Genomic DNA, 12,239 nt, shown 5'->3' on the forward strand with positions numbered 1-12,239 from the left:
AAAATTTGCTAATTAAAAACATTTGTGGGAAAGGGATGGTCATTGGCTTACTTCCATGTACTGACACATCATATTATCACCAAATAAAAGAAATTTATGACGGCAAAATATCCAAAATTCTAGCAACTTTTTTTTTCAAATTAGGTTTTGCCCTTCACCGACGTTTTTTAAACACTGTATAAGTGTGTTACCTCCCGAGTGAATGTTGGAAAAAATCACTCGGGTGGGACTCGAACCCACGACCTCCTGCTTTCTAGTGCAGATGTCTTACCACTCGACCACCGAGCTAACGGGATCGGTTGGCCGGTTCGAATCTGATGTACAAAGCAGCGGGTACCGCACAGACTATTATACAATTTAAAAGTTTCATAGCAGCGATTTTCCCACCCGAGTCCCACCCGAGTGATTTTTTCCAACTTTCACTCGGGAGGTAACACACTGAGTATAGGGCCTACAGTGTTTAAAAAACGTCGGTGAAGGGCAGAACCTAATTTGATTTATACCACCCCGACGCAAAAATTCCATCTTATAACTTTTTTTTTGCTGAAATAGCCGTGTAACATTAATCATGCTCGGAATGCCATCACAGGTTTTCTAATGAATATGAAACTTTGCATTAGCATAAAAACGGAGGAGGCACCAAAAACACCCCTCAAAATGGAAAATAAAACTTGCAAATAAGGTTAAATGTGACACAAAGATGTATTGCATTGAAAACTTTGCATGGGCCCTATGAATATGGTAAGTGTTCGGTCAGACATACGCAAGAAAACATTTAATAAATAACGCAAGAGAAGTGTTCCCGACGGTACAACCATTTTCAAACATATTACGTGTCCCGATGTCTTGCACGTCAAGAAATCGTCAACGTAAAAAAGCCCCTTGATCAAACGTTTAAACAAGTAGAAAAGATCAACAGTGAAAAAGAAATTATCTTAGTCCTTTTCAATTCATTACTTCGTTGCATGCTGTTTCCCTCATATCAGTTGATTTGTAACATTGTAAATTTTACAGTCATCAAGATTTTTTTTTTTGGGGGGGGGAATGAACCTCGAAGAAAAATTGGAAAAATTATCGATTGAAACATCTTACTAATTTAAATGACCAAACGATGAAAGCGATTGCCCATAAACGAATAAGAAACGAAAAGCATGGTCATACGTTATAAGCGCACAGATGTTCGCCAATTTGAATGCGTCAACCGTCAACAGGTTGCAAAAACTTAATTTAAGACTGCTACAAATTAAGTCTTGAATGCACAAAAACGAATAGGCCCTAAGGATGCCCGAAAACGTAAACGAATATTCAGAGCAAAATCTTGGCTGCCTTAAAATGAAATTGAATGAACCCAAAATTTGACCACATGTGCAAAACTCACGTGAAATTGAGCCGGGAAAACCTATATTTCGGATAAAAAAAATTATGTATCACCAAAATTAATAATGAATTGAAAGCCCATTTACTAAACCACTGTTAAGTGAGAAACCTATTTCAATTGCTCTACACGTTACAATTTTAATCGTCCAACGAGTTCTGATATTGCTGCACGTTCGATGAAAAAAACCCGTTTTGTTTTTTGACCACGTTCGGTATAGGTTTTCTCATAATTATCTTCAATTGCGCATGCGCAATTGTACTAATGAGTCTGTATTTCATAGATTCACCCTACACCGCCCATTATGTACTATTAGTTTGTCAACATCACAGATTTTTTTCATGAGCGTTTCGCTGAAATTTCACGACCTTGAGCGTGAAACAAGCGTAATATGCAAAGCCCCCCTTGTTTTAATAAAGAAAATTTGGCCTGCAAATGAACCCCCCCCCCCCCAAGTTAATCGTTTAAGTACAAAATCGAAAATTTGAAGGATATATGGTTCACTCTTTTTAATTGTTGAGGGTATATTGATACAAGGTTAAAAAAGTTAGCAGGGCAAAGTATGCACTTGAACATTTTTCCCTGTTCAAATGAACCTTACTGATTTGCCGAGACGTGGATAACAAATGCACTTGAAGGTATCAAGGTCCGTCTGAATAGACGAAAAAGTAAACATTGAGTGGACTGATAATAACGGACATTCTTTGCCGTTTTACCGTAGTAACGTGGAGAAGAACAACATAACAATTCCTTTTGAAATACCGGAGTCTGTCGTAAACTTGTAAGTATTTCGAAGATGCATGTTAGGTGCGTGCTATTTTAGAGATTTCTCTTAAACTACAATCGCAAAACCCCGAAGCAAGTCTTCCCATCCTCATCCGGATAGTACTCCGTGATGAGCTAGCAAGTAGTGGTGGGCCTGCATGTGATCAGATGTGTCAGCGGGTATAATGGTTACCATCCCCTAACATATCATATTCGATAATGCAGGGACACAGACAGGGTCTGTGCAGAAGCAACACTAAATGAAAATGAATATCAGGCTGTGAGCTATATTTTTTTCTCGAATTATTATATTAAAGCATTAAAGTTGATTTTGTCATGACAAAAATAAAGTAATAAAGAGCAGAGATAGAACATTTTTAGGACGCTCTTAAAAATGTAACAATCACTCCAAGTTAATTTTAACATAACCAACAAACCTTCTTTGAAGAGAATATTAAAAACGCCCAGAAATTTCGTTGGATATTATTGACTGAAACAAAAGATGTTATACGACAATTTTTCGTCTGGATATCAGAGTATATTTGGAACACATTTTGACCAAGGTTGAAATGAATTGTTAATTTATGTTTTATCCCAGGACTTTAGACATCAAATTACGTCCTTTTGCTTTAATCGGAAGACGGGAGACATTTCAGAAAGCAAAACAAACAAATAAAGATAGTGGCAAATTTTGTTCTTGTCCTTTAAATAGAGACCAATTTATCAAAGTTTAAATGGATAATTTGTTTTCAGATTTGCTAGTGGAAATCAACTGCAAGACATTAGACCATTGGTGTTAAACGGAGTCCACCTAAACTTAGCGTAAGTTTTGAAGTGTTTTTTTTGTATCATGCGCGTAGTGTCGTCTTTATTGAAGAAACTGGTCGTCACATCAAAAAACTGTCCTTACAGTTTAAAATGTGTTGACTTTTCCTAGCACCGCTTCAGTTGCTTATGATTCACTTCGCTCTACACTACATGCTTATAAAAGGAACACTTGGTTAATGACATTTGAAAAAGCTATTCTATAAGACAAATGCTATATGAAATTACCCCCACGTAGGCCTTACTCTTTAATTCGAGAGAAATTTGAATAAGGTTTAGAATCAATATTGCAAACATGTACAGCACTTGCTATTTTGACCCACAAAAAGACAACCCCCAAACAAAACCCAAAGCAAGAAGTTGAGCAAAAATGCCTTTTGAGAAATATATTTCTCAAGTAAACTTACTAGCGACCAAGAATTATTAACAGATTGTCTATCTTGATCAAATAATGACTTTTTCCTTTTAAACTGCCAGGACTCGTTGGTGGGCACTGCACAAATGAACTTTAGTTGATCGCCGAATAACTCCTGAAAAGAAACGGAAATGGCACGGGTCATATCTTTGAATAAACATTCAAAGGATTCTTTTGCAGGGATTTCCAAAACAATCATTTAAAAATCATCCAGACGGGCACCTTCAAAAGATGCACCAGGCTATTAACCCTGTAAGTAGACCTACTTTCAACGAATCAAGTTTTCTTCTCATCTATAATTTCAATTAACCTGTATGCACTTGGATTATGACAGAGTATAACTAAGCAGCTTATTATTGGCTTTTTCGCCATCAGCGAAAAAGCCTTTGTTTTTTTTTCTGATTTTTTTTTCTTACTTCTTCTTCTTGTTCTTATATCCCAAATCCCATTGACTTTACATATGTTTCATTCTGGACCCCACCTTTGAACTCTTTTTTGTATTTTGTTTTGTTAGGGAATAAGTATATAAGAATGTGACGTTATCATGATGTCATCAAAAATGCGATATTTGAAAACATATAAACATAACAACAACATCATCAATCAACATCAACATCAACAATCAACAATCAACAATCAACAATCAAAAATCAACAATTAACATCAACAATCAACAATCAACAATTAACATCAACAATCATCATCAACAATCAACATCAATAACCAACATCAACAATCAACATCCAGAAACATCATCAAAAAATCGACATCAATAATCAACATCAACATCAACATCAACATCAACATCAACATCAACATCAACAATCACCATCAACTAATCTAGAATCAACATCAACATCAACATCAACAATCAACAATCAACAATCAAAATCAACAATTAACAATTAATAACAACAATCATCATCAACAATCAACATCAATAACCAACATCAACAATCAACATCAAGAAACATCATCAACAATCGACATATCAACAATCAACATCAACATCAACAATAGACAATCAACATCCGATCAACAATCAACAACAACAATCAACAATCAACAACAACAATCAACAATGCGAAAAAGCCATATGTTCTGTTGATTGAACAGACATAAACCTCTAGTTCATGTTTGTTTTGTCGTTAGAAACTTAGCCGGTAACAACATATCTACAATAGAGCATGACGGGCTAGCAGGACCACACAACCTTAATAACTTGTAAGTATACAGGTCAGGTCAGGGGACAGGACGGGGACAGAAATAATGTGACGGGACGGGACGAAACCAGCTGGAAGGGGAGGTGACGGGACGGGGAGGGGAGGGGAGAGGGGGAGTTTGCGACGGGACGGGCAGGACGCGGCGGGATCGCGCAGGACGGGATGGGGTGTGGTGGGGTGGCGACGAGACGGGACGGGACGCGGGGGGGGGGGATCAGACGCAAAAGCATGAAGAGAAGGTCGGGACAGGTTAGGACAAAATCCATTTTCAAAAGCCACTTTATTTTTGTACATGTAGTTTTAGATATGACATTTTTACTTTTTGATTTTTCCCATTTTAAGACGACTTCAGCACAACAATTTGACAGAACTTGGACCAAACAGCACCGCAGGTTTGCGCTGCCGTAAAATGTAAGATAATTGTACACTTTATAATGCAATATTTTCATAATGAATGTACATTTCGTTTGGTCTTTAGATTTCTTCTCAGTTGAACCCCTGCACGACACCTGTCCAAGCAGAGAGTCTTTTCGTGACATTAATTAATACATCTACACCAGTTCATTACTGCAAAACATATCCCTATTCCAACATGTACCATTGTGATGAATTATGTGTCAGATATCTAGAACGACAGTGGCAAACTTTGACCGATAAAAACCAAACGTTTTTAATTTCCTTCCTCCCACAGATGGCTATTTGAAAGCAGTTTGAAGCGCGTCATGTCACATACACTTGCTGGTGTTGAAAGGCCGTGAGTAAATTTTCATAGGGGCGGGGAGAAAAATCTCAATATTTTATCGGACACTAAAAGTTCATGGCAGTAACAGAAAGTGGTGTAGTGTCGTTTTCATTTCTTTGTTTGGTAGAACTATTTTTTGTCAACACATACTGTAGATTCAATATTTGAATACTGCTTCGGTCTTTTCTATGTTACTCGGCATCTGACTACTTCTTAACCCTAGAACTTCAGGTTTACAGAAAACAAAGCTTTTCAATGGAGGGTGGGGTGGGGGCGGGGGGACCAGCATTTTATGGGGGCACGAAGGGCGGACCCACAACAAAATGTCCCTTTTGTTTCCAGCCACCGATTAGCCAGCAAGATGTTGGAAAAAAAACACACGCGGGAAGGGGGGGGGGGCCCTCCGGACCTCTTGTTTTACGCTAGAGTACGCTCTTCTCATTACCTTATTACATATATCTAGTGAATCACTGGGGGGGACCTGCAGCGCACTGGGAATTCTTGGGGGAAGGAGACGTCCCCCCAGGCCCCTTGTTTTTTGTATATTTCGATTTATCTAGCGATAGAATACGGATTCACTTTTGAATGAGAAATCTAAGAAAAAGAAATTGGTACATGACTAGGTACAGGAAAATTTGCGTCCAAACGATAATTCATTTCGTATTCAGACTTTTCCCGCCTCTATCAGTATTAATAATATGTGGTCGGAAACAAGTGGATCTGTATGCAACTCAAAATACAAACATTAAAATTCGATATTGGGTTTTGTCCTCCACCGACGTTTTTATAATCACTGTTGACTTATACTCAGTCTTGTCCCTATTGATTATGAGAAGAAAAAAAAAATCACAAGATACTTTGGTGGGATTCGACCCCACGACCTCCTGCTCACTAGTGCAGACTTTTACCCATCGACCACCGAGCTGGATGGGGTTGGCTATAAAAAGGGGGGAAAATGCTCCTCTTTTTCAATAAAGCATAGGCTTACAATTTGAAAGTCATTAAGAGGAAAACAAAATGGAATTCGTTGACGAGTATAATTGTCAGCCGGGATTAACGTTACCTCATTCTCCAGGTAAAGAATGGACACAACAGTCACGGTGTTAAAATCAAATCTTAAGTCGAAACTTACATTATCGACTATTTATGTATACAAATGATTGCATTGTTTTTTCTAAAAAACTACACTAAAAGTTAGGCAAATGAGTTCATATTTTCCCCAATGAATAGTCAATATACAAGCTGCCTACTCACGCAAATTCTACAAAATGGTTGGTGAGTATACCTAAATTAACTGGGGTAACATTAAAGTTCGGCAAATGAGTTTCCCAACTGTGATTTACCCAGCGTTTGTGCGTCGAACAGTTACAAATTCCTTTTTTTTTGTTAGCCACAACAAGTCATCATAGCTCAATCATAGGCAAAAGTCTTCTATTCTCAAAATTATGCAAGAAAAGGAAATCAGTCCTGATTCTTTTTACCTGCATTTTGATTTGACCTGTGATTGATCACTGAATTCAGATTCGCTGGACTGAAAACATCTCTGCTTAATATGTTTTGTCTGTGAATCCCTCATTTCGGTTTCAGAGATCTGTCCTACAATTATTTGGAAGATATTCCGCCAGAGTTGTTTATTGACTCTTTGGGGGAACAAACTCCCAGGGAAATGGCTGAAATGTAAGTAAATGATAATGTAATACGTAGGCCCCCTATGCCTAACTTTAGACTCTAACCTTCTAAACCCATAATTTTACGAATACGAAGCCTGAATGCTTTTTAGTAAAATAGACTTAATCGCATGAATACATGTGTATTTAAATGCAATGAAAGGTCGAGAAAATATTAATATGAATCGGTATGTTTCGCCATCGTGCCTTCGCCATCTGTGTACATGCCATATAATGAGTCAGCTTTACGAGATAAGTTACTTCGGATCGTAATTATGCTCTTTATATTACAACTATTGTTTCCCTCCAAATGATATGTTTTCTCAAATTGCATTTTATTATATATTGTTTTCTACAGTAGTTTTCGAAATAACTTAATCAGTCGTGTATCTGAGCGTGCCTTTAGAGGAGTGGGAACAATCACCGCGTTGTAAGTACGAATGTTTTCAGTAATTATCTAATTCAAAATCACAAAATGTGGCATTATACAAATATAACATGCTTTGAGGGTGGACAATCGGTATTCGCTCCCCGGGGTATTGGAAGTTCGTTTCCAATACCGAGGGGAGCTAATATCGATTGCCCACCCAAAATTAAACATGTTATATTTGTTTTACTATACCTCACACATTTTCAGTTGCAGATTTGTTTCCCGTTGCAGTGTGCACCAAAGAAAAACTTCGGAAAAAAGTTGTCCAGCTCACCAAAAGAATATTATTGCTCAACTTCACTAGTTCAGTTCGTTGGACAGTTTGCTTTTGTACATTACATCTTTAATGTCAATAAACGTTCTCCAGTTCGGCATCATTGAGCTCGGGAAAATTAACATTTTTACGCGTACCGTGCAACCAAAATATTTTAGCTGGCCAGCTTAGGCGTTGTTTGCGATTGCGTACTACAACCGTGCTTTGTAAAGCGCATGCGTAGTAGACTGTTGCAAGGGTAGTCTGGTTCCAAGACCTTACAATTTTCCCCGACGCTCACATCTAAATTGTAGTTCAGGCCAACCTCGTCCCCAGGGTGTCGAACAGTACGCGCCCATCACTAACTGCTCTCTCACCCTGGTATTGAATCATTTGCAAGTGCAAGATTTTTGAACACGTATGCATATGAGGAATAGTCTGGTGCCTGGATATGCGTTACATTAGCGATTGTTTTTGTATGCGGTTTCTTGGGTAAAAAAAGATTCAATTCGTCGCAGCGCGAGCACGGCGTGAGTTACGACAACACGATTTTTAAAATCGAACTGTTACGATCTTATCAAGACAACATGCAGTATCATATTTCATGTATGATCAAATTGGAAATCAAATTAGTATTTTCGAGAAGGCGTGGACGAATGATTGTGAAAATACGTACTGCACAATGTGAAAAATAACACCAAGTAAACGATAAAAATCCATTATTAGCCAATTGCAGTTTCGAGTAGGGATACAGGAAGAAAGTTTCCTATCCAGGGCTTACTAGTGGAAACCAGGTTTGAAAAAAAGTAAGCACTGGGGACGAGGTTGAGATCAGGTTCGCTCGTACCCCCCGCCCTGCAAACAGGACACTGGGATACTCTGATGAATTCACGTTCTGATTGGTTGGATTTTGCATGACCTGTGACCTGCGCGTCATCAAGGTCATGACTCTGCAACGTTTGAAACGGCCGTTAAGACTGATTCATTACTCTTTTATGCCAATTTAAATTGTTTTTATTAGCTGTTCCCAATTTCAATTGGGAACAGCTATTGTTTTCGTTAAAGTTTTTTTTTTCCTTTTTTTTTTAAGCTGTTCCCAATTTCAATTGGGAACAGCTATTGTTTTCGTTAAAGTTTTTAGCTGTTCCCAATTTCAATTGGGAACAGCTATTGTTTTCGTTAAAGTTTTTTTTTTTCCTTTTTTTTTTTTTTTTTTTTTTTTTTTTTTCTTTTTCCACTTTTCCCATAGGTTTTGTACACGTTTTTATTCTACAAGCCACTTTTGCAATTATTTTAAATCCGATCAACTTTAAACTCAGCATAGTTATTAACCATCATCTGAGGATGTATGCCGAAACTTTTCGTCATGCTGACGTCATCACGTGATTTATTATAGAGTTTTGAATATTTAATTTTTCCCATAGACTTTGTACACAGAAATTTTAAAAAAAATGTCAATTTTTAGAGGGCATTTTCGACTCTTTGCCAGTTATTTATTTACACCAATCTTTGTCCAAGCAAAGACCCTAATTCAAACAACATTGTGTAATGATGACGTCATGATGACGTCATCCGGTGTTTATTTATAGGCAATTAAATTGTGACACTTTTAATATTTAAAAATGCATAAGAAATCAACCGTACGCGTCCGCAGCATTCTGTTGCCGGCAAGTGGTAGAATAGGTTAAGGTCTTTATTTTATTCAGTGTGCGTAAAATCACGTGACCTTTGCTTCCGGTCGAAAAAGGCCAAAACCGGAAGTGGCTTATTATTTAAAAGTGGTAATAGATATGAACTTGCTTTTAACGGTGTTAGTCTCTTGACTGATAGTATTCTTCAAATCATCTACCCATGACGTCATGCAATCTTCGAGCGCCCTCTAGCGACAGGTTGAAAATTAGCAAAAATGTATTTTGAATAGATGTCTGTGGCGAAGGTTGTCGGAATCGCCTAAATATTGGTGTATATGATGACCTTGACCCACTTAAGACGTGTGCAAAGTTTTAGGCGTATGACGTCATCAGACCGGAAGTTATAATGAAAATGCCCTTTTTCCTTAGAAAATTCCTGAAAAATCAATCCGTACAGATATAATCTTGAATCGCCCATTAAATGATAGCATAAACATTTGCCTCAACAGTGCCAAGTTCCCAGCTTGTCAAATTGTTCACACAGTTGACGCGACGTCGGCAAACAATTCCCTTGCCCAAGTTGCGGTAGAGAGCTTTAAAACGTGCACAGGACTTCCACAATGTGTATAGCACGTACACGTGGCTTTGAAACGTCGTTCAATGTACATTACGTCCCTTCATTCTCGCCAAAAGAGGGCAGTACATAACTTTAATAGTTGTACTTAAGGCACAGAGCCTTAAGTTTTATGGGATCAAAATAAGGACAGCTGCGCGTCACCAAAAAAATATAACGGCACACCGTAAAAAGTGAATGGCGCCCCCATTCGCCTATAAGTAGACTTGTCTCAGTCATTTTTGATCTGCTTTAGGGGAAGTTGGACACATGCATTTTCAAATATATATCACACGTTTTTATTCTACAAGCCACTTTGGGAACTATTTTAAAGATGTATGCCGAAACTTTTCGTCATCGTGACGTCATCAGGGGTCACGTGACATCTATTTATAGATTCAATTTTTACAGCCTTATAACTATAGAACTATTTGACCAATTGATCTCAAATTTGGTAGGTATACAGACAGGGAAGTGTTATAAATGAAAATTGATAAGTCAAGGTCACATGACCTTCACTTCCGGTTTTACCGGAAGTGGTTATTTTAGACCCCTATATCATATCTCATGAATTATTAATCTGATTGGGTTGAAACTTCACATTGATACGAAGCTATATTGACAAATAATTATATTGCATTATTTTTTATACTGTGCACTTAATTATTGTTATGTTATGATGTCATGAATATTTAATGAGGCAATTTTTTCAGTCCTATAACTATACAACCATTTGACCGATTGATCTCAAACCTGGCAGGTATACAGACTGGGAAGTGTTACACATGAATATTGGTATATCCGGGTTATGTGACCTCTACTTCCGGTGTTACCGGAAGTGTTAATTTAAGACCCTAATTATCATATCTAATGAATTAGAAATTTAATTGGGTTGACACCTTATATTAGTATTAAGCAACATCAAAGGATAAATATGTAGCATTATTATTAATGGGCAGTTTAATGTTTTCATGTTATGACGTCATGAATATTTAATGAGGCAATCTTTATAGTCCTTTAACTATAAAACTATTTGACCGATTGATCTGAAACTTGGTAAATATATAGACCGGGAAGGGTTATAAATGAAAATGTATATGTCAAGGTCTCGTGACCTTTACTTCCGGTTTTTACCGGAAGTGCAATTATGTAAGATAATAATTTCAATTTTACAAGTTAGAGATTTTTGCAAAAATCATTACATTATTTTCTACTATCCAATAGACAATCAAAAACAAGTTGGGAACAGCTCTGTGGTTGTTCAGTTACAACCACATCTAGTTTTTTTTCCTTTTTTTTTTTTTTTTTTTTTTTTTTTTTTTTTTTTTTTCTTTTTCCACTTTTCCCATAGGTTTTGTACACGTTTTTATTCTACAAGCCACTTTGGCAATTATTTTAAATCCGATCAACTCTAAACTCAGCATAGTTATTAAGCATCATCTGAGGATGTATGCCGAAACTTTTTGTCATGCTGACGTCATCACGTGATTTATTATAGAATTTTGAATATTTAATTTTTCCCATAGACTTTGTACACAATTTTTTTTTTTTAAATGCCGATTTTCAGAGGGCATTTTCAACTCTTTGCCAGTAATTCATTTACACCAATCTTTGTCCAAGCAAAGACCCTCATTCAAACAACATTGTGTGATGATGACGTCATGATGACGTCATCCGTTGTGTATTTATAGCCAATTTCATAGTGACACTTTTAATTTTTAAAAATGCATAAGAAATCAACCGTGCGCGTCCGCAGCATTCTGTTGCCGGCAAGTGGTAGAGTAGGTTGAGGTCTTTATTTCATTCAGTGTGCGTGCAATCACGTGACCCTTGCTTCCGGTCGAAAAAGGCCAAAACCGGAAGTGGCTTATTATTTGAAAGTGGTAATAGATATGAACTTGCTTTTAACGGTGTTAGTCTCTTGGCTGAGAGTATTCTTCAAATCATCTACCGATGACGTCATGCAATCTTCGAGCGCCCTCTAGCGACAGGTTGAACATTTTCAAAAATGTATTTTGAATAGATGTCTGTGGCGAAGTTTGTCGGAATCGCCTAAATATTGGTGTATATGATGACCTTGACCCACTTAAGACGTTTGCGAAGTTTAAGGTGAATGAAGTCATCAGACCGGAAGTTATAATGAAAAGACTCTTTTTCCTTAGAAAATTCCTGAAAAATCAACCATGGCAGTTTTTATATTAGTTGTTACTTTAATTGTCTATTTAAGTGTAGGTCTAAAACATTTCAAAGCTTTGAGGCAATAAGCAAACTCGGACATGCCCTGCGCACGCTTAAAACTT

The 12,239-nt window shown here is 37.2% G+C and overlaps 1 protein-coding gene across 2 annotated transcripts in view; it reads left to right on the forward strand.

Annotated features, from left to right (window-relative positions):
• The window catches only part of LOC119721014, a 35,240-nt gene that overhangs the window by 1,713 nt on the left and 21,288 nt on the right, over positions 1–12,239 (forward strand). Inside the window, exons 2-9 of one of the 2 annotated variants that reach the window (XM_038190878.1) lie at positions 2,097–2,156; positions 2,894–2,962; positions 3,443–3,632; positions 4,533–4,604; positions 4,946–5,014; positions 5,295–5,357; positions 6,933–7,022; positions 7,371–7,442. In XM_038190878.1, the coding sequence (XP_038046806.1) occupies positions 5,326–5,357; positions 6,933–7,022; positions 7,371–7,442 (194 nt within the window). In that variant the 5' untranslated portion in view covers positions 2,097–2,156; positions 2,894–2,962; positions 3,443–3,632; ... (1 more) ...; positions 4,946–5,014; positions 5,295–5,325. The remainder of the gene's footprint in view (positions 1–2,096; positions 2,157–2,893; positions 2,963–3,442; positions 3,633–4,532; positions 4,605–4,945; positions 5,015–5,294; positions 5,358–6,932; positions 7,023–7,370; positions 7,443–12,239) is intronic. The other variant, XM_038190877.1, reaches the window with a different exon arrangement.

This window comes from Patiria miniata, unplaced genomic scaffold (genome assembly GCF_015706575.1).
Source record: "Patiria miniata isolate m_02_andy unplaced genomic scaffold, ASM1570657v1 HiC_scaffold_9, whole genome shotgun sequence".
Lineage (NCBI taxonomy): Eukaryota > Metazoa > Echinodermata > Asteroidea > Valvatida > Asterinidae > Patiria > Patiria miniata.